The sequence below is a fragment of the Trachurus japonicus genome, chromosome 3 (genome assembly GCF_045865225.1).
Source record: "Trachurus japonicus isolate A0001 chromosome 3, Traja_1.0".
NCBI classification, from domain to species: Eukaryota; Metazoa; Chordata; class Actinopteri; order Carangiformes; family Carangidae; genus Trachurus; species Trachurus japonicus.
In genome coordinates this window covers 31,578,403-31,604,370 of record NC_140909.1, presented here as the reverse complement: position 1 = coordinate 31,604,370, position 25,968 = coordinate 31,578,403, and the positions used below count along the sequence as shown (strand labels likewise).

General features: G+C 43.0%; 1 protein-coding gene across 1 annotated transcript in view; it reads left to right on the top strand.

Annotated features, from left to right (window-relative positions):
• Positions 1-25,968, top strand: part of iqgap1 (IQ motif containing GTPase activating protein 1) — a 54,880-nt gene extending 28,912 nt beyond the window's left edge. Inside the window, exons 6-37 of the mRNA XM_085770184.1 lie at positions 617-684; positions 1,107-1,220; positions 3,838-4,016; positions 4,593-4,680; positions 4,782-4,939; positions 5,029-5,113; positions 5,202-5,365; positions 6,484-6,644; positions 6,748-6,872; positions 7,883-8,046; positions 12,575-12,665; positions 12,773-12,940; positions 13,634-13,776; positions 13,879-14,049; positions 14,155-14,238; positions 14,674-14,745; positions 15,105-15,174; positions 15,277-15,641; positions 16,565-16,728; positions 16,816-17,040; positions 18,596-18,736; positions 18,821-18,905; positions 20,132-20,364; positions 20,492-20,624; positions 20,737-20,839; positions 21,951-22,086; positions 22,184-22,271; positions 23,436-23,645; positions 23,745-23,911; positions 25,013-25,135; positions 25,285-25,393; positions 25,492-25,968. Coding sequence (XP_085626310.1) covers positions 617-684; positions 1,107-1,220; positions 3,838-4,016; positions 4,593-4,680; positions 4,782-4,939; positions 5,029-5,113; positions 5,202-5,365; positions 6,484-6,644; positions 6,748-6,872; positions 7,883-8,046; positions 12,575-12,665; positions 12,773-12,940; positions 13,634-13,776; positions 13,879-14,049; positions 14,155-14,238; positions 14,674-14,745; positions 15,105-15,174; positions 15,277-15,641; positions 16,565-16,728; positions 16,816-17,040; positions 18,596-18,736; positions 18,821-18,905; positions 20,132-20,364; positions 20,492-20,624; positions 20,737-20,839; positions 21,951-22,086; positions 22,184-22,271; positions 23,436-23,645; positions 23,745-23,911; positions 25,013-25,135; positions 25,285-25,393; positions 25,492-25,605 — 4,501 coding nt within the window. The 3' untranslated portion in view covers positions 25,606-25,968. The remainder of the gene's footprint in view (positions 1-616; positions 685-1,106; positions 1,221-3,837; positions 4,017-4,592; positions 4,681-4,781; positions 4,940-5,028; positions 5,114-5,201; positions 5,366-6,483; positions 6,645-6,747; positions 6,873-7,882; positions 8,047-12,574; positions 12,666-12,772; positions 12,941-13,633; positions 13,777-13,878; positions 14,050-14,154; positions 14,239-14,673; positions 14,746-15,104; positions 15,175-15,276; positions 15,642-16,564; positions 16,729-16,815; positions 17,041-18,595; positions 18,737-18,820; positions 18,906-20,131; positions 20,365-20,491; positions 20,625-20,736; positions 20,840-21,950; positions 22,087-22,183; positions 22,272-23,435; positions 23,646-23,744; positions 23,912-25,012; positions 25,136-25,284; positions 25,394-25,491) is intronic.

Below are 25,968 nucleotides of genomic sequence, written 5' to 3'. Positions count from 1 at the left end.
GAAGCAGAGCCGAGGCACAGTGTTGGTGTTTGTGTTGGTGTACTGGGTCCAGCAACACCCAGCTGCAACAGGGCTGCTCATCTCTGAAAGAAATGGCTTCATACGACTGGGAGTTTATCTTGGACGACTGTGCAACTGCACCGGCGTAGATTATTTAATACGACAGTTCGTCAAAGCAAGACATTTTTCACATAATTCATGTGTTTCAGGTCAAGACACAAGGTTGTGTTTGCTTTTCTTTCTCAGACTGGCGCAGTAATCCTCCCCCTCCTCTTCCTCTTCTTTTTGTTCCTCACATAAAAGATTAAATCACATTAGACTTCTCTCACAAAGTTTTCTGCATTGTAGAAATTGCTTCCACTGCATGTTTGACTTCTCCTCCATCTGCCTCAACAACAAAGTGACTGAAGCAGCAGCAGCGTGGCGGAGAAACATCTGTTTCCTTGCCTTAAAATCACATGGTTGCCTTCTGATATTTGTTTGCTCTGACCCGTCGACCCCTCAGTTTATTCTGTCCCCTTGTAATTTGGTTGTAACATTCATTGGTTTTTTGTGTGCATTTGGTGTTCCTTCTGTCATGTGCCTGTATTTAATGTATCTTGGTTCTGTTTCACAGTCTGTATCTGTTCAAGCTGGGCCTGGCCCCGCAGATCCAGGATCTGTATGGAAAAGTGGATTTCACTGGTAAGAATGCTGAGCTCAAACATGCATCTGCTTTTCTCATTTTTGTCCCAGTTATGTCGCCTTAAATCCAGAGCGTTGCAAATGTCATGTCACCCTGTCGGCCAAGTTAACAAGAAGTTTGAAATGTGCTGAATTAGTCTGCAACCTGTTAGCGCTGAGAGAACAGAGCAAGGAAACAGCTTCTGGAAATGTGAAAGTAATTAGTAATTTGTGGGAGCTTTTCCTGCCAGTGGAGTTCCTGCTACGTTCCCGGAGTCCGAAATCTGATTATCACACATGAGCCAGGAACAGTCTGTCTCCACCATCTCTCACTTCCCTAACCCACCCCCACCCCCACTCTGCTCCTGCTCCCCTCTGTTTTCCTTTTTTTTTTCATCTCAATTAATGGATGTGTTCCTTCTGCTCTGTCTTCCTGCTCCCAGAGGAGGAGATCAACAACATGAAGAGTGAGCTGGAGAAGTATGGAATCCAGATGCCCGCCTTCAGCAAGATTGGCGGGATCCTGGCCAATGAGCTCTCGGTGGATGAAGCTGCATGTGAGATGGGCTCAGATGTCAAAGGGAAGGGGGGGCGGGGTCTAATAGCTGCAGATCATAATATGATCTATAGTTTCATGCCTTTGATAATGAAACCATTACATACACTCCAGAGTTATTTTCTGTCACATTTTGAACTGATATACACGTAGTCTGTTATTTTTTTCCCATGGTTGTAATTCTGATGAGTCAGTGTACTTCTGTTTTTGCCTGTGCTGCAACAGCAGGGCCGCCCCGCAACCACAAGTGTTCTTTTGTGATCAACTTTTTATTTATTTATTTGTTACTTAATTTGCTTTGGCGCAAAAGCCACCAAACAGTGCATACAAATCATTATTAAACATACACACAGTAAAACAACAACCAACAACCAATCATACAGAACACGACAGGGACACAAAATAAAGATAAAAACCAACAAACGAATAAACAAAACAAAAACAAATAAACAAAGAGCAGCAAGGGAAAAGCTTTGAGGGTAGAGGTAAGGGTAATCATGTACATGTAGGCTACATATCCTCAATTCTCCATGATAATGTTATCTTGACTGTGGAGCCAAAAGTGATTGATCGTTTCTCTTCCCTTTTCCAATACCGCTACATTCATCTGTTTGGCACCATGTATTCTTGCAACTGAAATCTCCAAGTTCAAGATATCCACAACCGATATGAGCCATTGTGGGGTGTTTAGTATATCGTGTTGCTTCCATCTGATGGCTACCATTCTCTTAACTGCAGTGATGCCAGCCAGGAGAATGCGGCGGTTGGAAAGATGACAGTCAGAGTCGTCATTTAACAAAATCAAATTCGGTGTAAAAGGGAGAGTTTTACCGATAACAGAGGACAATAGAGATATAACTGATCGCCAAAAGGGGCGACAAGTGTTGTTGACTGACTGACTGATAGAGTTGAGTGACTGATGAAGGGACATCATGAGTGTCAGGAGTCACCTATTGGTTGTTCCTTCCTCAAAATGATTTGCCGTACACAAGTTTTTCCAACTTAGCACCTTACCTGACTCTTCTGACATGTTTTAGCAGCTAGGATAAGCACAAATTGACAAATGAAGCAACTTGCTGGACAAACTTTAGCCAGTCTCTATATCTAACTAATTTAAGTATTGCCTCTGCAAGGATGAGATTTCCACAGACACCTCCCCGTACTGTTTGCACAGCAACTGACACAAATGACCTAACTTTCTCTGAATTATCACTTTTAAAAGTAAATACAGCTGGAATCACAGCTCAGTCTTTGTCTTTAACCCGTGTGTGTACTGATTTTTATCAGATGACATCAAAGTTATCCAATCAGGAGAAAGATCCAAGGCGCTCCTCTGGCAAAAAATATAAAAAGCATTTATTGAAATGGCTGTTTCATTATGTAATGTTTAAAAACGGACTTGTGCATGTTAAAAGCGGAGCTGGGATACAACCCATGCGTAGCGGCATAAACAGCCGTCTTCAGGGTGTAACCCTCAGCACACAGAATCCCCTTAAGTAGGTCAGTCAATCACACACCTGAGGAGGTAGGCAGTGAGCTCACAGGTAAGAAATACCAAACCTCACCCATAGATGTCTCCTCAAAAATGAAATAGAAAAATAAATACATATGATAAGTGAAAGAATATGCACAAATGAGAAAGATAAATAAGGCTATAATGGTAAATAAATATCCTACAACACAATCTCTCTGAAGGAGACCTCTAATACAGGGAAAGTTTAAAAAAAAAAAAAAAAAAGGACTGAAGTTTTTTTTGGAAAAACTGTGGCCTGCATTTTATATAAAAAGATTCTCTCTGTAGTAATAGTTTAAACCACCATGGATATTCTTTTGTATGGTTTCTAGGCCTTCAACCATGAGGCGGCCTGGTTGCTGTCATGTTCCTTATGAAAATGCTTAACCATCTTATCAAACCAGGATTTTAGCAGCAGCATAGAAATGTGACCGTTAGTTAACCTGTTCAGTTAAAACAATGAGAACAACTTTGTGGGGAATTCAGCTGTATTGAGATATTGTAAGCAAACGGATAAGCGCCATGACATCTTCCAAGATGGTTTCACTTCCTTTTTTTGTGAACAGACCTTGAAGTCGCCCCGATTGAGAGATCAGAGTGAACGTTCTCTTCACTTCCTTCTGTATCAAGTTTTTGATTCATAAACCCCCCACCCCGGTTAGGTAACTGCTAACAGAAGAAGTCTGATCTTGCTTTAGAAGTATTTAAGGGGAAATTCTGACAAAGAGAAAATGTCCCCTTCCCAACACCTCAGCCCTGTAATTACAACACATTACACCTCATTCACTTAATACACAAAAGAGTCACAGAGTTAACTGCTCTCAGCCAAGAAATAGTCAGACACATAAACCCCCTCTCAACCACTACTTATCCTTCTTATGCCTCAGTGTTTATATAGATTAAACAAAATAAGATGTAATGAGGTGTTGCTGAGTGAAGTGGTGGTAGGAGGGTATTTGATCCCTTTTTAAACAAAGCCAGGTTCTCCCTGCTGCAGCTTGATATTTAAAGTGCAGGATGAAAGCCTATTTCCCAAAATGTTACACTGCAATAGGATAAAATAAGTAAAAACCAACTCCTCACCAGTTTTCTCCTCCATCTGCAGTACACGCTGCTGTGATTGCCATCAACGAAGCCATCGACCACGGCGTGCCAGAGGGCACGGTGGCTGCCATGCAGAACCCCAACGCCATGCTGGTCAACCTGGACGCCAGCTCTGCACGCCAGTACCATGACACTCTGTACCAGGCCAAGGGAGAGAAGGTGGCCAACTCTCGCAAACGGGTACGTAAAGGTTGAAGTTTTCAACTACAGTGGCAGCAGACCATGGCGTAGTGTGGAGCAACGCTTTGTAAAGGTTTCAGATGGACAGATGGCCTGGGGCACATCGACTTCAAGAAACCATAAAAGGATCATGTAATTATAACAATGACGGGGTTGATGGGAGTCAGTCTGTGCAGTTTTTGATTAGAAAGTAATTGAACATGCAGCCTGAAGCAGTGGAAGAGACTTGGCATCATATGGGTTAAAATGCTGAGGCCACACAAACCAGCAGGGAAACAAGAATTAACACAACAAATGGTCCGACCAGTGACAGAGGGGGGAATAAAATCCCTCCATCCTCTGTCGACAGGTCTCCAAGCTATTTCTTGAATTGAGAAATAAATGTAGAATGTGTGATGTTTGATAATTTATAACATAAAAATGCTGTTTTGCCAGTGGGCAAAGCAAATAAATGACCAGATTTACCCCAAAAATCAAGAGCAAGAGAACTAAAGCACCCTCTGGAAAGAGAAGGATATTATGATGTTGGAGGGACACCATGTTCAGCAGTGCTAATGCGTCGCTCTGCTCAAACAGCAAATGGAGAACGCCGATGCGGAGAGAGACATCTATGATGAGCTCCTCACCCAGGCTGAAATCCAGGGCAACGTCAACAAGGTCAACGGTGAGTCCTGGAAACACACATGCACGTTCATTCACTGGTTTTGGGCCGTTTGTGTTGGTTTGCATGGTGCAGGTGCAACAATCTGACCCTCTCTCCAACAGTGAGCAACCACCTGAGTGCAGCTGAGCAGGCTTTGCTGAGCGGCAATGAGGACAAGTTGTACGAGGCCTTGAAAGCCATGGGCATTAAGAACCTGCAGCCCCAGAACAAAGGCTGGTACCTCAAACAGCTGCTGGCCGACCGGGAGAGTAAAGAGGAGGTAGGGGTTATAGCAAAAATTAAATGTCAATGAAAGTGCGAAACTCATGTTTCTTTATTATGACCTCACCCTGATCTCCTCCTCTTTAGGGGTCTCCAGGAGAATCTCTGAGTAAAGACGAGCTGCAGAGCGGGGTGGACGTGGCCAATGAGATTGCAGAACGCTACCTAAAGAGTATGCATATAATTTCTACGTCCTCTTTCCCCCCATCTGCATCTGATCATATAATTTAACCACTATCTGTGTGTGTGTGTGTGTGTAGTGTTGAAGGCAGTGGAGCGCATCAACGCTGCCATCAGAGAAGGCGTGCCAGAGAAGACGGTGGAAGAGCTGATGAACCCGGACGCTCAGCTGCCCGAGGTCTACCCCAGCGCTGCCGACCTGTACCAGAGAGAGCTCTCCAGCCTCCAGCAGCAGAGCCCCGAGGTATCCACGGCGACAGACATGATGACCAGATTAATATACATACACATATATGTGGAAGTCATACCTGCACCACACCATCAGTCTAACATAAATATAACAACATGATCGTGTGGCTTTTGAGGCTGAATTAAAGGGACTACGAGGAGTTTCAGAAAGCGAAGTGTTTTCACACTACATTTCCCATGAGCCTCCATGGGCCTCCATGAGCCTCCATGGGCCACTGTGAAATTCTTGGACCGGCGCAAGACGGACGAAAGCGAAAACATTTGCCAAGAATGTTTTCATTAATCAAAAACGAAAGTCGGAGGTTCGAAGACGATCAGATACCGTCGTAGTTCCGACCATAAACGATGCCAACTAGCGATCCAGCGGCGTTATTCCCATGACCCACCGGGCAGCGTCCAGGAAACCGAAACTAGGAAATGCTGGGCGAGCCGACCACTAATAATAATAACAAAATAACTATAAAGACAAATTAAAACAATATATTTATCGAAAATGGGCCCATTAACAAGTGTGGGTAACGTAGATTCATCCACATTAATATGAGACTTTTTTATAACCAAAAGCAAACTCCTCAGGGTCTCTTTAAGTTAATAGTAGAGTTTATTTTACTTATCACTGATAACTGATTGAAATGAGAGACTATTTTATCACCATCTTGTTTTAGTTTATATTTTATCCTTCCAGAATTAGAGACTTGAAATCAACATTCTCAGTTGATAGTTTATAAATCGATTGCCATGGATTTTTTTTTTTTACTGTTCTCTGACATCTTGTATCACATGTTACAGACAAAACAAATGAATCAATAATGGACATACTCATTAGTTGAATCCCTGCAATCACATTACTTAATTAAGATTTGCAGTATTTCTAGTTGACAGAACATACCCTACAGTCTGCCTGTACCACAAACATGACATTCAGTTATTGCTTTTGACTCTTTCCACCCTGGCTACATTTGAATAGTCAGATAAATTGCACGTAATGTCTAATCCCAACATCCTGTTGAATTACATCAACTTACCGCTGATGTAACTGACAGTTGATGTTTGCCCCCTAGTCGTCACTGGCAGTTTGACAAATGGGGTAAATTTGTGTCCTCTGTCCCACAGGGCTCATTGTCCCACCCTGAGTTGCTTGTTGCCGTGGAGATGCTGTCATCAGTGGTGCTGATGAACGAGGCGTTGGATGTTGGAGACCGAGCCGCCCTCTGGAAACAGCTGTCCAGTTCCGTGACTGGACTCAGTAATGTGGAGGATGAGTATGCACAGAGGTGAGCACACACACACACACACACACACACACACCAGGAGGCTTTTTTTATGAAAGGGTTGAAACAGGCTGATGATGTGGTGCCATACCTGTGTGTTCCTCAGGTACATGGATGAGCTGATGCGTCTGAAGGCAGCAGCCAGGGAGCAGGGCTGCGACTACCTGACCTGGAACGACATCCAGGCCTGCATCGACCAGGTCAACCTGACTGTACAAGAGGAACATGAACGTAAGAGATGGACACATGTGCATCTTTTTACACCCTCATACTTTGTCTGTGACAAACTCCCAAGACAATTCATGAAAAAGAAACACATCCACCCCCAAACTACCACTGTTTCCCAGTTAAAGGGATACAGTAGTTCACCCAAAATTGAAATTTCACTCATTATCTACTCACCCTCATGTCGACTAAGGGCTGGGAGAAGTTTCAGAGTCCTCCGTGGCTTCTCTGAGTTACAGGCACACCAAAAAACATCCAAATACCTCCATGCTGCTCGTATGTAATGTCCGTCTTGTATTGAAGCCCCGAAATGCGAAATTGTCCTGAAAAAAATTAAATAAGTCTATATTTCAAGCTTGTTTTGTACAAGGTGAACTATCCCTTTAACCCATCATTAAAAGGAGCTATTTGTAAGTTTTTCTATTGCTACATTGCTACTGTTAGCATTAGCAGCTGTTTACTAGAGCAGGGTTGCCTCCTCTGACACACGCTTTCAAGATCTGTCTCACGCTCTCATGCCACTCAAACAATTCTCGTGACAAAATAAAATGCTTTGCTGCTCGTTGTGTAGACTCTCATGTTACTCTGAGTTCAGTGTGTGAAGCTTTTCCCCGTGTTGATTGGATGCCTGCTCAAGCCCACAGCCCAAAGCCTGTGAGCACCCGGCCCATTTTGTTATTTTCCAACATCCTAATCTCTGTAAAACAACTCTTTGCGGCAGAGAAAACTTACAAACAGCACCTTTAAAGTCAAAGTGTTTTATGGTAAACAATAAAATATTTGAATGACGTACAATGAAACCCCCATCAGTAGAAAGTATGGCCAGTGGAATATACAGCAGTCAGAAGTGTGCGTGGAGTAAAAAAGCAACTGGACTTCTCTTATTTTGAAAAATAAGAGAAGTCCAGTTGCTTTTTTACTACAACTCCACAAGAATAAGATGACCTGGATGACTGAGAACCTTCACAGACATACAGTATAACGCAGACTTTAATAGCTGGTTGTATTATTTGCAGGCATCGCTGCCATTGGGCTGATCAACGAGGCCCTGGATGAAGGGGATCCCATGAAGACCCTGGCCATGCTGCAGAACCCCTCAGCCAAGCTCACAGACGTGGACCCGTCCGTGGCTCAGCACTACCACGACAAACTGCTGGAGGCTCGCAGGGAGAAGGCTCATGTAAGACACACTCACAACAACACACTCATGCTTTTGGGAATAGTTCCACAACTTACACAGCTGCCGTATGAAGGCGGATGTAGTAAAAATATGTTCTGGTCATGAGTTATAGTGAGACCTGTGATGGGGATTTAGCCTGGTCTGGTGGTTACGTGTAGGTTCCCAGGTCTCTCCTTTTGTGATTTGCTTTTACATGTGTATCTAGTATTCAGGTGAACATTATGCAAACACCTCATGCAAACAGAGCCGGGCTACAGTTACCTCCAGTGTCCTCGCACCGGCTTTTTATCGTAGGTCAGGCAGTTGAAAGTTGTCATGGCTATATACAGTATGACTGGACTCATGATAAGCGTTGTAAAGAATGTAGGTACTCATGTTCTGGTTATTGTGAGTGCCAAAAATGAGCAGCTGTTGGAGATATGATGTTCAGGTAGTAAGCTGCTGGATAAGAGCTTAGATCTGTGCTTGTGCTTCCAAAATACTGAAAAATCCCTGACACCACACCAGGCACAGGGTACTGTAGGTTCTTGCCTCTAATTTCAACACCATGACAAGGTGAGGTACTGACAGGCCTAATCTAAACACAAAATCTAAAGGGTCTCTGGTCTCTGTCAAATACAGCACAGACAGAAGTTTTATTTTTATAGTTTTATTCCATTGGGTTCTAACCTCAGGGGTTTATTACATCACCAAACAGTCTAAAAACAGAATACAGTACTCAATATGTTCAGTGTTGAATAGATGTCTTATTGTGAATGTCTAGTCATGGCTCAATGAGGCCTCAGGCCCATCATGGCTGCAGATGGCTTCATGTGATTCAGGCCTCTGAGCCCCATGTGACTCAATGAGACTGGTGATGTCATGGTGTGATCATCTCCTCTCCCACTCACTTCCTGTCCTGTGTCTTTACGGGCCATGAATGTGTGTCTGGGCCTCTGAAGCTCCGAGGCCTGACCAGCTCTTGGTTTCACGTGTGCAGCTCTCGAAGTGAGAACACGACAATGTTTTCACAGAAGCCCCGCCATCTTTCATGCTCTCTCTGACTCATTTCCCTGTGTTATCATTACTTGAGTTAAGCACATCGATGACTGCGGTTCTGGCTTGTGCGTGTGTGTCTGTGCTGCATATTTGCATGTGATACATATGATGCACAGACAGAGGACCATATTTGGTGGCTTTCCTGTCGTAGCAGGTGAAGGAGAGGCCAGACTGCAGAGGGCAAAGGTGGTTTGAAAGAATATATCTGTGGTTTTAAGAACCAAAAACCATCTCAGTGTAGTTTTACATGTCCTCTTTAGTCTTGTCTCTGGAGCTCTAGTAACAACAGGTCAATGTCAGCCAATCAGAGGGAGGGAGGCTCTGAGCCTCTCCTCTGATTCTTCTGATGAAGGCTCAGTTTCTGAATACAGACGGTGCTTACTTTCCTGTGGACTGAGGCTTTGATACTTTCTCAGTATTGATTTAGAACATACAGTACATGTAATCACACTACACATGGACATTTACCTACATCCTTGAAGGAGCTTTAAAGCAGAAATACTCAATAATTCTAAGAAGAAAAGATGATGCTTGACACATGTGTCTTAGAAAGACAACGTCACAGGTGTTATTTTAAAATCACTTGATACTTTCAGTATTGATTTAGATTCTAGACCTGCTTTATAATCACACTACACATTGACTTTTTACCTTTTTATAAAAATGGGATCCTTTAAAAATACAGTCTTATGTTCCCTTGTGATTTCTTTAGAACAGAGGCTGCAAATAGAGCAATTGTCAGTGTATCCGTTTTAGCACAGAGTCTGTTTTTATCCTGTGTAAATAGAGATAAAGAAGGTCTCTTATCAGCATAGACCTCGAGATACTTGGCTGCTGCCCACACTGTTTAAAATGTCAACATCATCAGTTACATGTAAAACCTGGAATACAGCATGTACGAACTTGTCACACTTTCAAAATAGGGGGAAAAAAACCCAAACTATTTTCCTGCTGATTTCACAGGCATCGGAAATAACAAGCTGGACCTCAGTGATTTGCTTCCATAAAAGGGCAGAAAGCTGACCATTATGTTAAATGGGCTAGACCAGTGGGTATACACACGCCAGCCTCTGGTTGTTGGTTGCAGAATGTGGCTGTTTTAGGTGATGAGCTCAAGACAGAGGAAGTGGAGGAAGTGGTTAGAGCAGAGTGAGCTTCCTGTAGGAAGGCTTGATGGCAGCGAGGTGTTCCCCCGGCCCAGGCTGGAGAATCAGAGGCCACCAGCTTCAAAACCCACATGGTTAAGATGTAGTCAGGTGGTCAGAGGTGGTCAAGACTCCAGGTGGTCTGAGGTCAGTAGCGTTTGAAGAAGCAGTGACAGCGGGGGTTTTTTTAATTTAATTTTGCCTGCAGTTTAATTTGTGACGTTGTTTCTGTTGCCGCCTCATTAACTCTGCAGCATTAGAACAGTTAGTCAGAAAGACAGTCAGGCAGAAGCTTGGCTTTGAATGTGGGCTGAGGGCTGTGCCTAGATAAACAGCAGGAAGTCCTGCCCAGACTCTACTGACTAACAAGCTGAATATAGCCTACTATGCCTCTTCAGATGGTTATCGCTCAGCTTTGTACCTCAACAATCACAGCTGGGGCTGTGCAACATCGGCCTCAGTTGTGGTCGTGTGCTAATTTCTGTTTCTCATGGTCGTAAGATTAAGTATGTAAAAAAAGAAAAGAAAAAGAGGTGCTTAAACAGAGAGGAGAAAAAAGAAACAGATTTTATAAACTACAGATTTCACTTCCTCTATTTCCATGTTTGCAACCTGTGTTGAACTACGCTAAGCTACGCCCAAGTCCTGCTCCAGTCCCCTCCACACCCTGTCTTGCAGCACCAGCCAGCTTCACTGACTTATTCCCCTCCAATAGCAATTCAAACCACCGAGTGCAAACACACAAACACTAATCAGCACTCACTCGCCCAGGTACGGCTTTGTTTACTATAAAGACCAAGCTCCTTTGACTGCAAGTGCATGCTGCTGCAGATGTGAGCTGACAACCCCGCCCTCCACTTGCATAAGAAATCTACAAGATCGGGTATCAGTCACCCGCCCACCTCTTTCTCACACACACACACACACACACACACACACACACACACACATACATACATATACACAGACGTACACACCTCCTCTCATTTACCCTGAAGCACAACATGAAGGGGCGGGACATGTGGAGGGGAAGGCTGAAACCAAATGGGCTGCTCTAGAAAGCAGCAACAGCAGCAACAGCAACCAGCTGCTGTACACTTCATACACTGATGGAGTGCGCCATCTGGAGGCAGCTCTGTATCACTGCAGTAATAATATAGCCAATAATGTTGGATCCAATAAAATGTTAATTAAATTTCCTTTAATTTTTTGTGCAAGTAACCAAAGTGAAAATTCTAAAAACATCTGCTGACTTTTTTTTCTTTGGCATTTTCTTGTTTTTTATTTTTCTGCTCAACAAGCGGCTGCAGCAGTTAATTGCTGAAAATACATGAGCAGTGTGTGTGTTTTTCTCTGATAATGACAGAGCAAAGAGGTTTTTAGGTGGCAGCAGTAGCAGGAAAAATGGTCTCCAACACAATGCAACAGTCAGAGATGTTGTCATTTGAATACAGGGTGTGGCCACTCAATCAGACAGGAGGAGACACATTGAAGCCAGAGCTGAATTTTGTCGTATATTGCAAGCAGAAAGTAAATTGAGTTATTATACTAGAGTATGGGAACTGGCAGTGGAAGCTTCACAGGATTTTTTGAAAGTTCTGTACCTGCTGTTGATTTCTTTTTTTTAAATGGTGTTAAAATGAGTCAACGTGAGACAAAAGCAGGATGGGTGCGTTTGTTCTCCTCCAGCTGACCTTTTTCTACAAGTACAAAAACACACTGGTATTGAGGCACACAGGGTTCAGGACAGCAGGGATAAACAGTTTTTGAAAACTCACTTGTACACACTGTCTGTAATGTGATCTCACCTCCTCTTTGTCTTTTTATCGTCTTTTAATCATTAAATTATTGTATTTCTTACTTTCTTAAGTTGTGGTAGGTCGCTAACATCTCTTTATTTTGTTTTTATCCTTATCTTTATTCTGTTTCTTACTGTCCAATATATTTTACAGATGTTTCTGTTTTTTGGGTTTTTTTTAAATTTTTTATCACTGTTTCTCTTTTACTTTCCATGCCTGTACACTTCATTTAAATTCTTTTTATCCCTTATCTTCTATATTTTATGTTGTTTTAGTGCTTTAAGTGCTGTTTATTATTTCTTACATCTTACATCTCAACGTGGCCCCTCCTGCTCTCAGTTTATGTTGTCAGGTCTCATATTGTTTGTACTACTTGTGCTTCTTGCTTTGGCTCTTATAGGTGTCATATACTATATCTGTTGTTTGGTTTGTTTTTGTGTGTTTGCACTTTTATGTCAAAGCACTTTGTAAACCCTTCTTTTTATAGGTGTTATATCATACATTTACTGTGTTTGATACCAAACCTACTCTGTGCTGTTCCTCCAGGAAACCCAGGACCCCTCTGCTGTGCTGTGGCTGGATGAGATTCAAGACGCTGTTCTGAAGGCGAACCAGGACACACAGGAAGCCATCCAGTGTAAGAACACACTCATAATACACAAACCACTAATGTATATACAGTACTCTATGTCAGGAGAGTGTGAGGAGGACTGAGGGCTGATATTGTTGTGTTTGCATCTGCAGTCGCTCAGTCCATCCAGGCCGTCAACGAGGCGGTGGACAGTGGAGATTCGGCTCAGACCTTGGCCGCTCTGCGCAACCCCGCGGCGGGACTGTACGGCATCACCTCAGAGTGCGCCCAGACGTACCAGGACGACCTGACCAAGATCAAAGACGACAAAAAGAAAGAAGGTGAGGAGATTGATGAGGGGAGTCGGTGTTTTCAAAGTTATACCGACTGGTTTAAAGTCCCCCTCCCGCGACCCTTTTTGGTTATTTTAAAACCAGCAGCTCATTAGCAATGCACCTCTGGAGGGTGGGCGGAGACTGCGTTGCTCTGCACCCGCCCAGCCACCTCCTCGCACCCCACCCCCCGCTCGCTGACAGCTGGACATTGTACAATAACAGATTCAGCGCGTTTAGCATAAAACTCCACACTGGGATTCGATCCCAGACTGGAATATTGTCTAAGCTGCTCTACCAGGTGAGCTATACCAGTCATACCCTGACAGGTGCACCGAGCTGTCAAGCCTTTCACCTCTGAGCCAGATGCAGAGCGGGGCGGGAGCTTGTAGCACTAGTGCCCTCCCCTGGAGCTGTGACACGTCAACCCCAGTCTCCCTGAAACTGCAAGTTTGCGTCTGCCATTGGTTCACAGCAATTTGAAGGCAAAAAAACTCAGAAATGCAATTTTGCACTTCCTTTTCTGCTGATATGTGCTCTAACACAAGAAAAATGCCACAGGAACATGTGAAAAGCACGAAAAACACGATTTTCATGGGAGGGGGTCTTTAAAGGGGAGATGGTGGTTCATGATCCAAATGTGATACTTTGAACGGTGGTAGGAGTTGTGTCTTCATCCTGTTGACTTGCCTGTCTGTCCAGGAGATAATGGCAGTGAGTGGGTGAAACACTGGGTGAAGGGAGGACACAACTACTACCACAACCTGAAGACCAAGGAGGGCACGTGGGTGGAGCCAGAGGGCTTCACGCAAAACAACACCCAGCTCAACAAGGAGGACATCCAGGTAGGATCTCAAACGTCTCAGCCGAGCACGGCCAGGAGTTGTGTAACTTTTTAACGGCGCAATAAATCGTTTCTTTTTTTTTCTTCTCCCATCTCCCGTCAGTCCGTTGTTTCCGGGGTAACCACGGCCTACAATCGAGAGCAGCTGTGGCTGGCCAATGAGACTCTAATTACCAAGCTGCAGGCTCGTTGCCGTGGCTACCTTGTGAGGAATGGCCTGAAGGAGCGGATTAACTTCCTTAAATCCCAAGACCCAGCTGTTACATGTATACAGGTGAGATAAAAAATAAAAAAAAACCTGTGCAGAATCATCATCCAGCTGTTGCACACATCATAATATCTGTCCACTCACTATTCTCAATGTGTTTCTCTCACTTAGGCTCACTGGAAAGGTTACAAACAAAGGAAGAAGTTCAAGGACCGTAAGCAGTTTCTGAAAGACCACACTGACGAGGCTGTCAAGGTAACATTCATGACACATTTCCAACAATACATAATTTACAATAGGCCTACAATACATATTTATTTATATAGCACATTTAAAAATACAACCCAAGTTGACCAAAGTGCTTTATAATATAAACATACAAGTAAAACATATAATAACAATAAAACTAAATCGGATACAGATAATGTACAGTAAAAACATGCAATAAAACAATAAAGCAGAAGTGAATATATATCAAATCTGACTAAAATGCTAAGGAAAAAAGATGTGTTTTTTATAAAGACTTCAAATGCTCAAGCGTTTGTGCAGTCCTAATCTGCAGAGGTAGGCTGTTCCACAATGTCGGGGCTACCACAGAGAAGGCTCTGTCTCCTCAGTCTGTATACAGCCAGGGTCATACAGTATACATTCAATATAAAAGACTAAAGGATTTGTTTTGGGCCTCCTCAGATCCAGTCCATGGTCCGGATGCACCAAGCCCGTAAGAAGTACAAGGATCGTCTGAAGTACTTCCAGGATCACGTGAGTTATCAACCTAAAACCTACAGTAGCCTACATCACGTTGAGTTTGGGGACCAATGCAAACAACCACGTGAGACCGTGGTAAATTTGCTGTCACAAAAAATTGTGTTTCAAGTGAACAAATAGCTCGTTGCCTAATGAAAGCTTTAAATCAAGCTGCCTCCATATAAATTTCCCCTGACACATCCGCTGACATTAACCCGAGGCCGTGTGGGGCTCTGGGGGAAGGCAGATGGCTCATTTAGCACTCTGATATGTGTGAAGTCATTTCCATTCTGACTCACTGAGTGTGGATTCCTGTGGTACTGCTTATAATGAGGACTATTGATCAACCAAGTGATCGCTGTTTTGCTCTGCAGATCAATGATGTGGTGAAGATTCAGGCTTTCATAAGAGCCAACAAGGCCAGAGACGACTACAAGACGCTGAGTGAGTGTGAAGCTGAGCCCACAAACCTTCTGTGCTTCTCTCTGACTTTAGCCTTTAGCAGTTGCTTGACTTTTCCCGTCCCTCCGATCTCTCTCAACACAGTCAGCGCCGACGATCCCCCGATGGCGGTGGTGAGGAAGTTCGTCCACCTGCTGGACCACAGCGACCAGGACTTCCAGGAGGAGCTGGAGCTGATGCGGCTCCGTGAGGAGGTGGTCACCAACATCCGCTCCAACCAGCAGCTGGAGAACGACCTGAACCTGATGGACATCAAGATCGGCCTGCTGGTGAAGAACAAGATCACGCTGCAGGAGGTGGTGTCCCACAGCAAGAAGCTGACCAAGAAGAACAAGGGCCAGCTGAGTGACATGATGATGATGAACAAGCAGAGGGGAGGCCTGAAGGCCCTCAGCAAGGAGAAGAGGGTCAAACTGGAGGCCTACCAGTACCTGTTTTACCTGTTACAGGTAAGACCTCAGTCTCAGCTCTCCGCTGTTTCCAGTCGGGACCTCCCTGCAGATGCTTGATTAACCCTTAAATGGGCAATCATATATAAAAATTTAGGAAAAATAAAAAATTGTTATTTTCTAATGTTTCTAGGGTAGAATAACACAATTTTATGATTTTTTTTTTCAAAATATGACCTTTATTTTTAATTTTAGAGTTTGTATCTCCCAAGATACATTGCCCGTTTAGGGTATACATTTGCCATTTACCAATTTATCAAATATCTCATTTATGAACCTTTAAAACATATTATAAGCAATTAATTAGCCACTCTCTGTGGCTCCGTGTGTGTGCGAGTGTGTGTGTGGAGGATAGGACCGCTTGGCGCGGGATTCAAACCGGGGTCGCCTGCAATTAGGACTCTAGTAATACTGCATATTCAACTTTTAACACCTTTATATTATTGATTATCTGTAGAGTTTAGGCTTCCAAGCATAAGTATATCTGAGAGTGATTATGCCTGTTTATATACCCCTATCTGGACAATGTATCCCCCAGGATACAGACATTAAATGCCTGTTTATCAAAGTTGTGTTAATGTTATTCATTATTTTTCAACTAGAATACATAAAATTATCCTTAAAGAACAATAATTTCAAAAACAAATCCCCCCATAATGTAATTAACAAGAAAAACAAAAACACCTTACTTATGTCCAGTGTCTCTGTCCACGTAGGCGGCCATTTTGGAGTTTGACATAAAAGTATCAATTTAGTTTTGAATGCTGCCATAAAGTCACATGACCTGGGCACTTGACCCATCCCCCCTTAAGACTTTCTCATGATATTAAGTTCAGATACTTAATGCCCCCCCCCCAACAGCCTGCCAAATGTCTGTATCCCCCAGGATACAGAAACCATTAAAGGGTTGCTTCTCTTTTTAGACGAACCCCACGTACCTCGCCAAGCTGATCTTCCAGATGCCACAGAATAAATCCACCAAGTTCATGGACTCTGTGATCTTCACCCTGTATAACTACGCCTCCAACCAGAGAGAGGAGTACCTGCTGCTCAAGCTCTTCAAAACCGCCCTGCAGGAAGAGATCAAGTGAGACACAATCACATATAACAGTCATTTATTTTCATGAGGATGAGGCCGGACTGACTGTATGTTTCCCCTAACAACTCTTTGCAGGTCTAAAGTTGATCAGATGAAGGAGATTGTCACTGGAAACCCTACCGTCATCAAGATGGTGGTGAGTTTCCACCGAGGGGCGCGGGGACAGAACGCTCTGAGGCAGATCCTGGCACCGGTCGTCAAGGAGATCATGGATGACAAAACGCTAAACATCAAAACCGACCCAGTGGACATCTACAAGAGCTGGGTGAACCAGATGGAGACGCAGACCGGAGAGGCCAGGTGAGCTGGAGATCAGGTTACGTTCTTGTACCTGCTGAGTCTGGTAAACAGTTAAAACTCGCTGCCCTCACAAGTTGGCACCAGAAATACTAACTGTTTCATTAAAATATTTATGTAACTGATGTACAATATCACTTAACTGTTGTGTATAGATGTTACACAGCCAGCTTTCGTCCCTCTGCGGATGCCTGGATGTTGTAAACAAGCACAATAGAAAGTTGGACAGATTATATCCAGTTAAACCAAACTCTTTTCTTTTCTGTCTAATTTAAAATTCCCATTCAATCTACATATTATTTGGTGGGGCGGTGCGTGGCGCAGTGGGTAGAGCGGCCGCCCCATGTAGAGGCTACAGTCCTCGCCGCAGGCGTCCCCGGTTCGAATCCCGCGTCGGGCAGACCTTTCCTGCGTGTCATTCCCCCTCTCTCTGCCTCCAAATTTCCTGTCTATCTCTACTGTCATCACTATCAAATAAAGGCAAAAAAAAGCCAAAAAATATACTTTAAAAAAAAAAAAAAAAAATCTACATATTATTTGGTGGTTATTTTCCACTATAGGCAGATTGTCATTAAAGTGGCTTGTCAAGTGGCTCAGATCGGATCTGTAACATTGTAAATGGGACAAATACGCATGGAATCGGATATTGTCCGATTAGGATCTTTCCTGGCAATGCGCGAGACTAACACCAGATTTCGTTTGAGAAAGGCCCAAAGTTGTTAAAGTGAGACTCTCTAACAAGGACAAAACCTTTGATACCTATGCCATCTTAGATGATGGATCCGAGTGCACAATGTTGGTACCCGGTACAGCATCTATCTATCTATCTATCTATCTATCTATCTATCTATCTATCTATCTATCTATCTATCTATCTATCTATCTATATAGATAATATATTAGATAAATGACTTGAAACACTACTTAAGGATTTATTACAAGTCTCTGTAATGGCCAATAGTTCACACCCAAAGGAGAGGATATGATGAAAGAAAGATGATTTCCAGGGAAGGCATTTTTTTCGTTTCTGAACAGCAACAGTCTATTACTTTAAGAGGTGATAATACTATAAAGCTGCCAGTCAGCAAGGTCTATCATATCAAAACTTAATCTAGGGGTGTGTAGGAATAAAAAAATCACAACTAGAATTTGCCCTCCCAGGTGATACCGATATGTGAAATTTTGGGTCTTGGCCCAAGGACTAATAAAAATGTAGGAAAAACATGCAGCACCAGTCCTTGTTAAATATATGAATAAGTGCGTACATGCATATTATGTAAAATCAGGCTTGGATATCCTCTCACGAGTGTGAGGTGTTTTTTACTACAACCTTGTTCTGGTTTTATGATCAGATTTGTGGCTTATTTTGATTCATACCAGCTCATTTCTCTAGAATACAGAATATTTTTGTTATGGCGACACGACTGTGAACTGCTGAGGCAACGAATCTGCAGACGTCATGAACACCACTGACGGTTCCTCCTTTTCTCCATCTGTCACCTCCATCTATCTCTTCCTCTTCCCCTTCCCCTTTTCGCCTATGTCATGTCGTCAACAGTAAGCTGCCCTATGACGTGACTCCGGAGCAGGCCATGTCCCATGAAGAGGTGAGAACCAGACTGGAGGCCTCCATCAAGAACATGAAGACCATCACTGACAAGTTCCTGTCGGCCATCATCGTCTCCGTGGATAAGATTCCGTGAGTTCCTCACATGAAGCGTCACGTTTTTAGGACTCCGGTCGGACACCTGCTCACGCTTACATGTCTGTCGTTGTCTGTCAGATATGGGATGCGCTTCATCTCCAAGGTGCTCAAGGACACCCTCCGTGAGAAGTTCCCAGATGCTACAGAGGACGAGCTGCTCAAGGTTTGCATTTAGTAATCTGTTAGATCAAGGAGGAGGAGGAGGAGTACAGTGCAGGTGAAACGCATTTGATTTGTGACATTTAAATGTTAACATCTGGATCCAGATCACACAGCTTCTTTTCTCTGGGCTGCACTCTGAACTGTTTCAGTACCTTTTTTCTCGCCTTCTGCCTTTCTCTCCCTTCCCTTTTTAATACACGTTTTCTTTTCCTTCTTTTTCTTTTTTCTGCCGTTGCTCTGCTTCTTCCTTCTTGCCGAACCAGCTCCAGCCTCTCTCTCCAGGTTAGGGGTGCCCTCCCTCTCTCTGTCTGCTGACGTTAAGGTGAGCCATGCCGCTCCTCTGGCTCTCCACAAGCTTCGTCCTCTCCTGTTCACTGACTTTCCCTCACTTCGCAGTAGCTTCTAAATCTTGAATCATTACTCACTTCCATTCTAATCAATCTTCATTTTTTAAATGACAAATTAAAAAAAAAAACAATACAGCCTCTTATGCTGCGTTCAAGACAACTCAGAGGTCAGAAATCCCAACTCGAAAATTTCCGACTTCCGACATCATTGCGTTCACGCTGCAGGAACTCGGGAGAAAAAAAACATGGATACTGTACCTGAAGGAAGTTTGGCATATTGTGGCTCATAGCTGAATACGAAAAATAAATGCAGCAGTAAATTATGTTTATTTTGGAGGAGAGGAGACGCAGCAGATCAGTGCACATATAATGTTACAGCCTTGATAACAGTTAAACGTTATTTCCGTCACATACGAGGACCGCAATTTCACACCATACATTTCATGTAGGCTACTGCAATAATACACAAAAATATGCATTCAAACCTCAACAAATAACTTAAAATGTCTAAATTCTAACCGTTTAAGACGAGGGCTGCCATGTTTTGATGTTGTCGTGACGTCAAGTCAGAAAGTTGGAGCTCTGATATGACCAGAGTTTCCGACCTGTAATTTCCGAGTTTGACGCCATTCAATTCATTTTTTACAACTCGGAGCTTGTTTTTTTCCAACTTCCGAGTTGTCTTGAACGCAGCATTACTTCCTTAGTGAGAACAAACAATTCATTTCAGTACTGCAAATACAGGTCCATAATATTTATACTGGTCATATTATAACTTGATTTTCTGCCTGAACAGTTACATTAATAGTTTGAATATTTCATTCAAAATCTGATCCTGATCATTGCTCCCTGACTAACCCATCTGGTTCTGACCTCTCAGATCATAGGGAACCTCTTGTATTACCGCTACATGAACCCGGCCATCGTGGCGCCCGATGCCTTCGACATCATCGAGGTGTCGGCCGGCGGCCAGCTGACCACCGAGCAGCGGCGGAACCTGGGTTCTGTCGCCAAGATGCTGCAGCACGCTGCCTCCAATAAGATGTTTCTGGGGGACAATGCCCACCTCAACCCTATCAATGAATATCTCAGCACCTCATATCAGAAATTCAGGTTTGACATTTATTGTTAGAGAAATATAAAGCAGAAGAATATCACTTCTCTGCTTTTTCCTCTCTTGTTGTCTTTGTTGTCTCATTTTTTTTTTGGCTTATTTGACTTTGTCCTCCTTCCATCACAGGCGTTTCTTCCTGGCAGCATGTGACGTCCCCCCTCTGGAAGATAAGTTCAATGTGGATCAGTACTCTGACCTAGTCAACGTCACCAAACCTGTTATCTACATCTCCATCGGAGAGATTATCAACACTCACACAGTAAGTTGGAACCTACAATTAAACTCTCTGTTCTCAAATCATTCCCAAACCTGAGTCCTTCCCATGTTCAGATGTTCTGAGACGTTCTGACCTGCTTCCTCTTTCCTGTTAGCTGCTGCTGGACCATCAGGATGCCATCGCCCCAGAGCACAACGACCCCATCCACGAGCTGCTGGAGGACCTGGGCGAGGTGCCCACTGTGGAGTCTCTCATCGGTGAGTGGAGTGAGGCAGCAAAGGCTCTTAAAGGGATAGTAGCATTTTTTTAAAGTGGGCTTGTATGATCTACAAATAGCCCCTAAGTACTTTAATTGCAGTAGAAGACTCTCTGCACTCCTCCCGTTAGCAACGCCAGCCCATAGCCCTGCCCAGAGATTTACAACATACATTGTTGTGAATGGACCCAAAGAAACTGCCTATTTTCGTGGCCTAAAAGAGATTTTACCTGAAAAAAAATACACAGTTCCATTGTTCGCTATAATATAATTTTTTCCAGCCCTTCAAAGTGCAGGAAAAACGCAGTTTTTATTTGGACCTAACCAACTCATGTATCCCTCCGCCCAGGGTTAGCGCCCGCCGATCAGCAGTTGGTTAGGTCCAAATAAAAACTGCGTTTTTCCTGCACTTTGAAGGGCTGGAAAAAATTATATTATAGCGAACAATGGAACTGTGTATTTTTTTTCAGGTAAAACCTCTTTTAGGCCGCGAAAATAGGCAGTTTCTTTGGGTCTGTTCACAACACTGTATGTTGTAAATCTCTGGGCAGGACTATGGGCTGGCGTTGCTAACGGGAGGAGTGCAGAGCGTCTTCTACTGCAGTTAAAGTACTTAGGGGCTATTTGTAGATCATACAACCCCACTTTAAAAAAAATGCTACTATCCCTTTAAAACCAATCGGGGTTGTTCAAGTGTTCTAATGCAAGGTACCGAACCCCTGATGTATCCTCTGTGTGGTACTATAGGAAAGCCCTATAGATAGATGAAATAGGGCTGTATGGATGTGTGTGAATAGTTGAATGTGGCTTCCAGTGTAAAGTGCTTGGAGTGGTTGATGAGACTGGAAAATGGGCCATATAATAGCAGTCCATTCACCATTTACTGTATGAGTGTTGTATGTTGACTCAAGTGTTTTGCTTGGAGCTGCTTCTGTGTCTTGCTCAAAATGTTTAGCTAGAGTGAAATATTGTGATCAGATAAATCTTTAATGAGTCCAAAATGGTGAAATAAATCTGAAATAAATCTGGTAACTAGTTTGTTTTTTTAAAGGAAAAAAAAAAAAAGATGTGACCCTTTGGGCTGACAGTTGTTTGCTCTGTGTGACACTCAGGTGAGAATCCTCTCCCTCCTGATGACCCCAACAAAGAGCTGATGGGAAAGACCGAGGTTTCACTCACGCTCACCAACAAATTTGACGTCCCCGGTGAAGCCAACGTTGAGATGGACGCCAAGACTCTCCTGCTCAAGTGAGTCCATTCATTCAAGACAAAGCAGTTAAATATGACTGTTTTCAGATGTTTCTCTGGCTTATCACACCTGTGTTTGTGCTTTGTCTCTTTACAGCACCAAGAGGCTGATTGTGGATGTGATCCGGTTCCAGCCTGGGGAGACGCTAACTGAGATCCTGGACTCAACAGCCAGCACAGAGCAGGTCAGAAATAAGAAGCACTGCTGAGTATACTGTATATCAGGTCTCGGTTGATGGTTTGGGACCCATGAGTTTCCAAACCAGTGCATGTTGGGATATTTTACTCAGGACTTTAGTGCTGGCCAGTCAGACCTGTCATATCTCTTTGAAAAGCTGCAACAGCCATGGGCTGACACTGACCTGTTGTTACTAGTGCTCCAGAGAGAAGCTGGTTTATTTTATTTATTTTAATGTTTATTTAACAAGGACAATACATAAAACATTGACACATAAAATTGGAAAATATGCTGCATACAGTAAGACGTCTAGCTTCTGCTAATTTGCAGTCTTTGTCCCTGGTCAGGCTTTAGAATAGAATACTATACACACAATACAATTTTTTTTTTAAATGCAGTGATACAAATACAGTGAGTAATACAATGAATAAAAAAAACACAGTTGCAGTTATAAATTTCAGATTAAAACACAAGTTAAATTTAACATTAAACACAGAGATATAAGATGTTTTTAAAACTAGAAATATATCTTTGTATGGATCAACACAAGATAAAACATGGGAGAAGAGGAAAGTATGGGACGTTTTTAAAGATGCTTTGTTTATGTAATGAGCATCACTAACTTGAAGCAGTGATTAATGTAATGTAAACAGACCAGTCAGCCTTTGGCTATGTCCACACACTGCATGTTTCATCTGAGAGGAAAATTACTGCATTGACCAATCAGACAAAACAGGAACTTCCTTTTCAAACAGGCCTAAAGCCAAATGCTGACTTTATTTTGTAGGTGGGGAAGTGCTCATGGAATTTCACGTCCAACATCCTCATTCCCACACAAGCAGCTGAGTTCATGGGAATGGGAAATTTCAAGTATTGCAGAACAGTATGACAGCTTTAATTCTTAGACAGAGTAGACATCAAAAATGTTCGTCATACTTTGACTTTAGAGCACAGTTACCTGATACAGTCTGTGTGTATTTCTCTGTGGACTGAGGCTTTGATATTTTCACAGTATTAATATAGAACCTAGACCTGCTTTATAATCACACTACACGTGGACATCTAAGTTATAGGACCTTTACACTTAAAGACATTTTCTCACATTAGAGCTATTGCTATCAAAACGTTATTTATCTGAATATCTGATCCGTTTTGTCTCCCCCGGTGACAGGAGGCAGAGTACCAGCGTGCCATGCAGAGGAGAGCAATCCGAGATGCCAAGACCCCAGAGAAGATGAAGCAGGTCAAACCGGTGGTGGACGACAGCCTGACGCTGCAGGGCAAGAAAGACAAGATCAAGAGCAACCTGCAGAGGCTGGCAGAGCTGGGCAAGGTTCACCCCGAGAACCGCTACCAGGACCTGATCAACGATATCGCCAAGGTAAAGAATGACACAGATCATCTCGGGTCATATAAAACAACAGCATTTGTTGTGTTTATTATTATTTTAACGTGATGTGTGTGTTTGTGTGTGTTACAGGACATCAGAAATCAGAGACGGTATCGCCAGCGTAGGAAAGCCGAGCTGGTCAAACTTCAGCAGACAAACTCCGCCCTGAACTCAAAGACCAAATTCTACAACGTGCAGATTGATTCCTACAATCAGTATATCAAGACATGCATGGACAACCTGGCCAGCAAGGGCAAGTGAGTGGCCGTTAATCTTTAAACATTTCAGTCACAGTCCACATGTCCGCAGCCTAACCTGCTCCTGCTGCTTGTACAAACATATTTCATGTTGGAGCGACGTAGCAGAGGTTTGGGGTCATTGTGAAACATCTAAACTACACATGCAGATGCCTTTCAATGCTTCATACAATGGCATATAGTGTTTATCCTCAGATACCTACTGCTTTTGATTATTGACAATTAATCAGTGGAGCGCAGGATGCTGCCAGGCTCATTAGAAAACTAATGCTATGGCTACCGGGGGCCAGGAGTCCAAACCAGCAGAGAGAGAAGGTCCCTTTCACTTTTAGATGTAGATGTTTATCACACAGAATGAAATTAAGTCATCGAATCAAGCTGACAACACCATTATCAATTATGAAATTATTGTATGTACTTCTCAGTAGAGAGCAGGCTGAGGCTCAACATTTGATTCCTTCATGCAGTCCAGCCCATATATATGATACTATATCTTATCGTTTATAATATACTTATGCTTTACTTTGCACAAATGAGAATAGGATAAAGTAAAGCATACAAACAATATGATATAAAATTTAAATATAATATACAAATAGTAGCACTGGATGAAAATTAACTCTTCGATAAGCTATAGCTATATATTTATGTGTATGTATGTATGTATATTAGACATTTATCAGCCCGAATCTCATAGAAACTATGGGTGAATACCAGAATAGAAACTACTGTATAGGTGAATACCAGAATAGAAACTACTGTATAGGTGAATACCAGAATAGAAACTACTGTATAGGTGAATACCAGAATAGAAACTACTGTATAGGTGAATACCAGAATAGAAACTACTGTATAGGTGAATACCAGAATATACGATCAGGTTCCTAAGAAGAGTCAATATAATATCATTGTTCTGTCCTGTGAGGATCACTCTCCAAACATGGTGAATTCCACTGTTCACTCTATTCTCACCTTCTCATATTATCAACAAAATAAGCTGATGGACGTTGCAGAACTGTGGGACGTGAAGAACCATCAGTGTGTTGTGCTTGGTGACGGTTTCATGTCGTGCCCTACACTTGTCTGTCTCACTCGTCTCAGGTTGTCAAAGAAACCAGGTGACCAGAAGGCCAAGAAGAGTAAGCAGGTGTCGCAGAAATACACGGCCTCTCGCCTCCACGAGAAGGGCGTGCTGATCGCCATTGAGGATCTGCAGCCCAACCAGTGAGTCCTGCTTCTTTCATCGCAGGCACTTGAGATCAATTCATGACAGTTTCAGGACCGCTGAGCTTCTGTTGATCCGTCTCCTGTTTGCATAGTTACTCCCTACTCCACCGTTGACTAATCCTCTGTTTACTCGTCTCCTTCCATAGATTCAAGAATGTTATTTTTGAGATTTCGCCATCAGAGACGGTCGGAGTGTTTGATGTGAAGGCCAAGCTCATGGGCGTGCACTTGGAGACATTACAGTTAGAATATCAGGTCGGATGCTGCTTCACACTAAACTAAATCACAGTTGTCGTTATTACAGGGTTGGTTAGTGGTGGTCGTGACTGATCTCTTCTGTATTTGCTCCTCAGGATCTCCTCCAGCTGCAGTATGAAGGGGTGGCGGTGATGAAGCTCTTCGACAGGGCCACCATCAATGTCAACCTGCTCATTTTCCTGCTCAACAAGAAATTTTATGGGAAATAGAGAAAGAGAAGAAAAGGGCAACAGACACTGATACAAACCACAAAACCCCCTTTAAGGGGTCGCTCAGAGCCCTGATTTCAACCATCCTGGCTTTCCTACACATTCCTTACTGCACTTCTGTCATTTGCCTATGCAAGTTTATGTGCATTATTTTATATTATGTGGATCACCATTTGTGCTTTATTCTTAATGGAACACTCCATTATGCAACTCGAGCCTGCTGGAGTTTTTCCTCACTGTCTTAGTTACTGTCTGTAACTGCAGCTAGGTCAGAGGTTTAAGATTTGTATTTTTTGCTTTAAATATTATGAATATCTTGTGCATGGGCTTGGATTAATTATAAAAATGTATGTTTTATGTAAA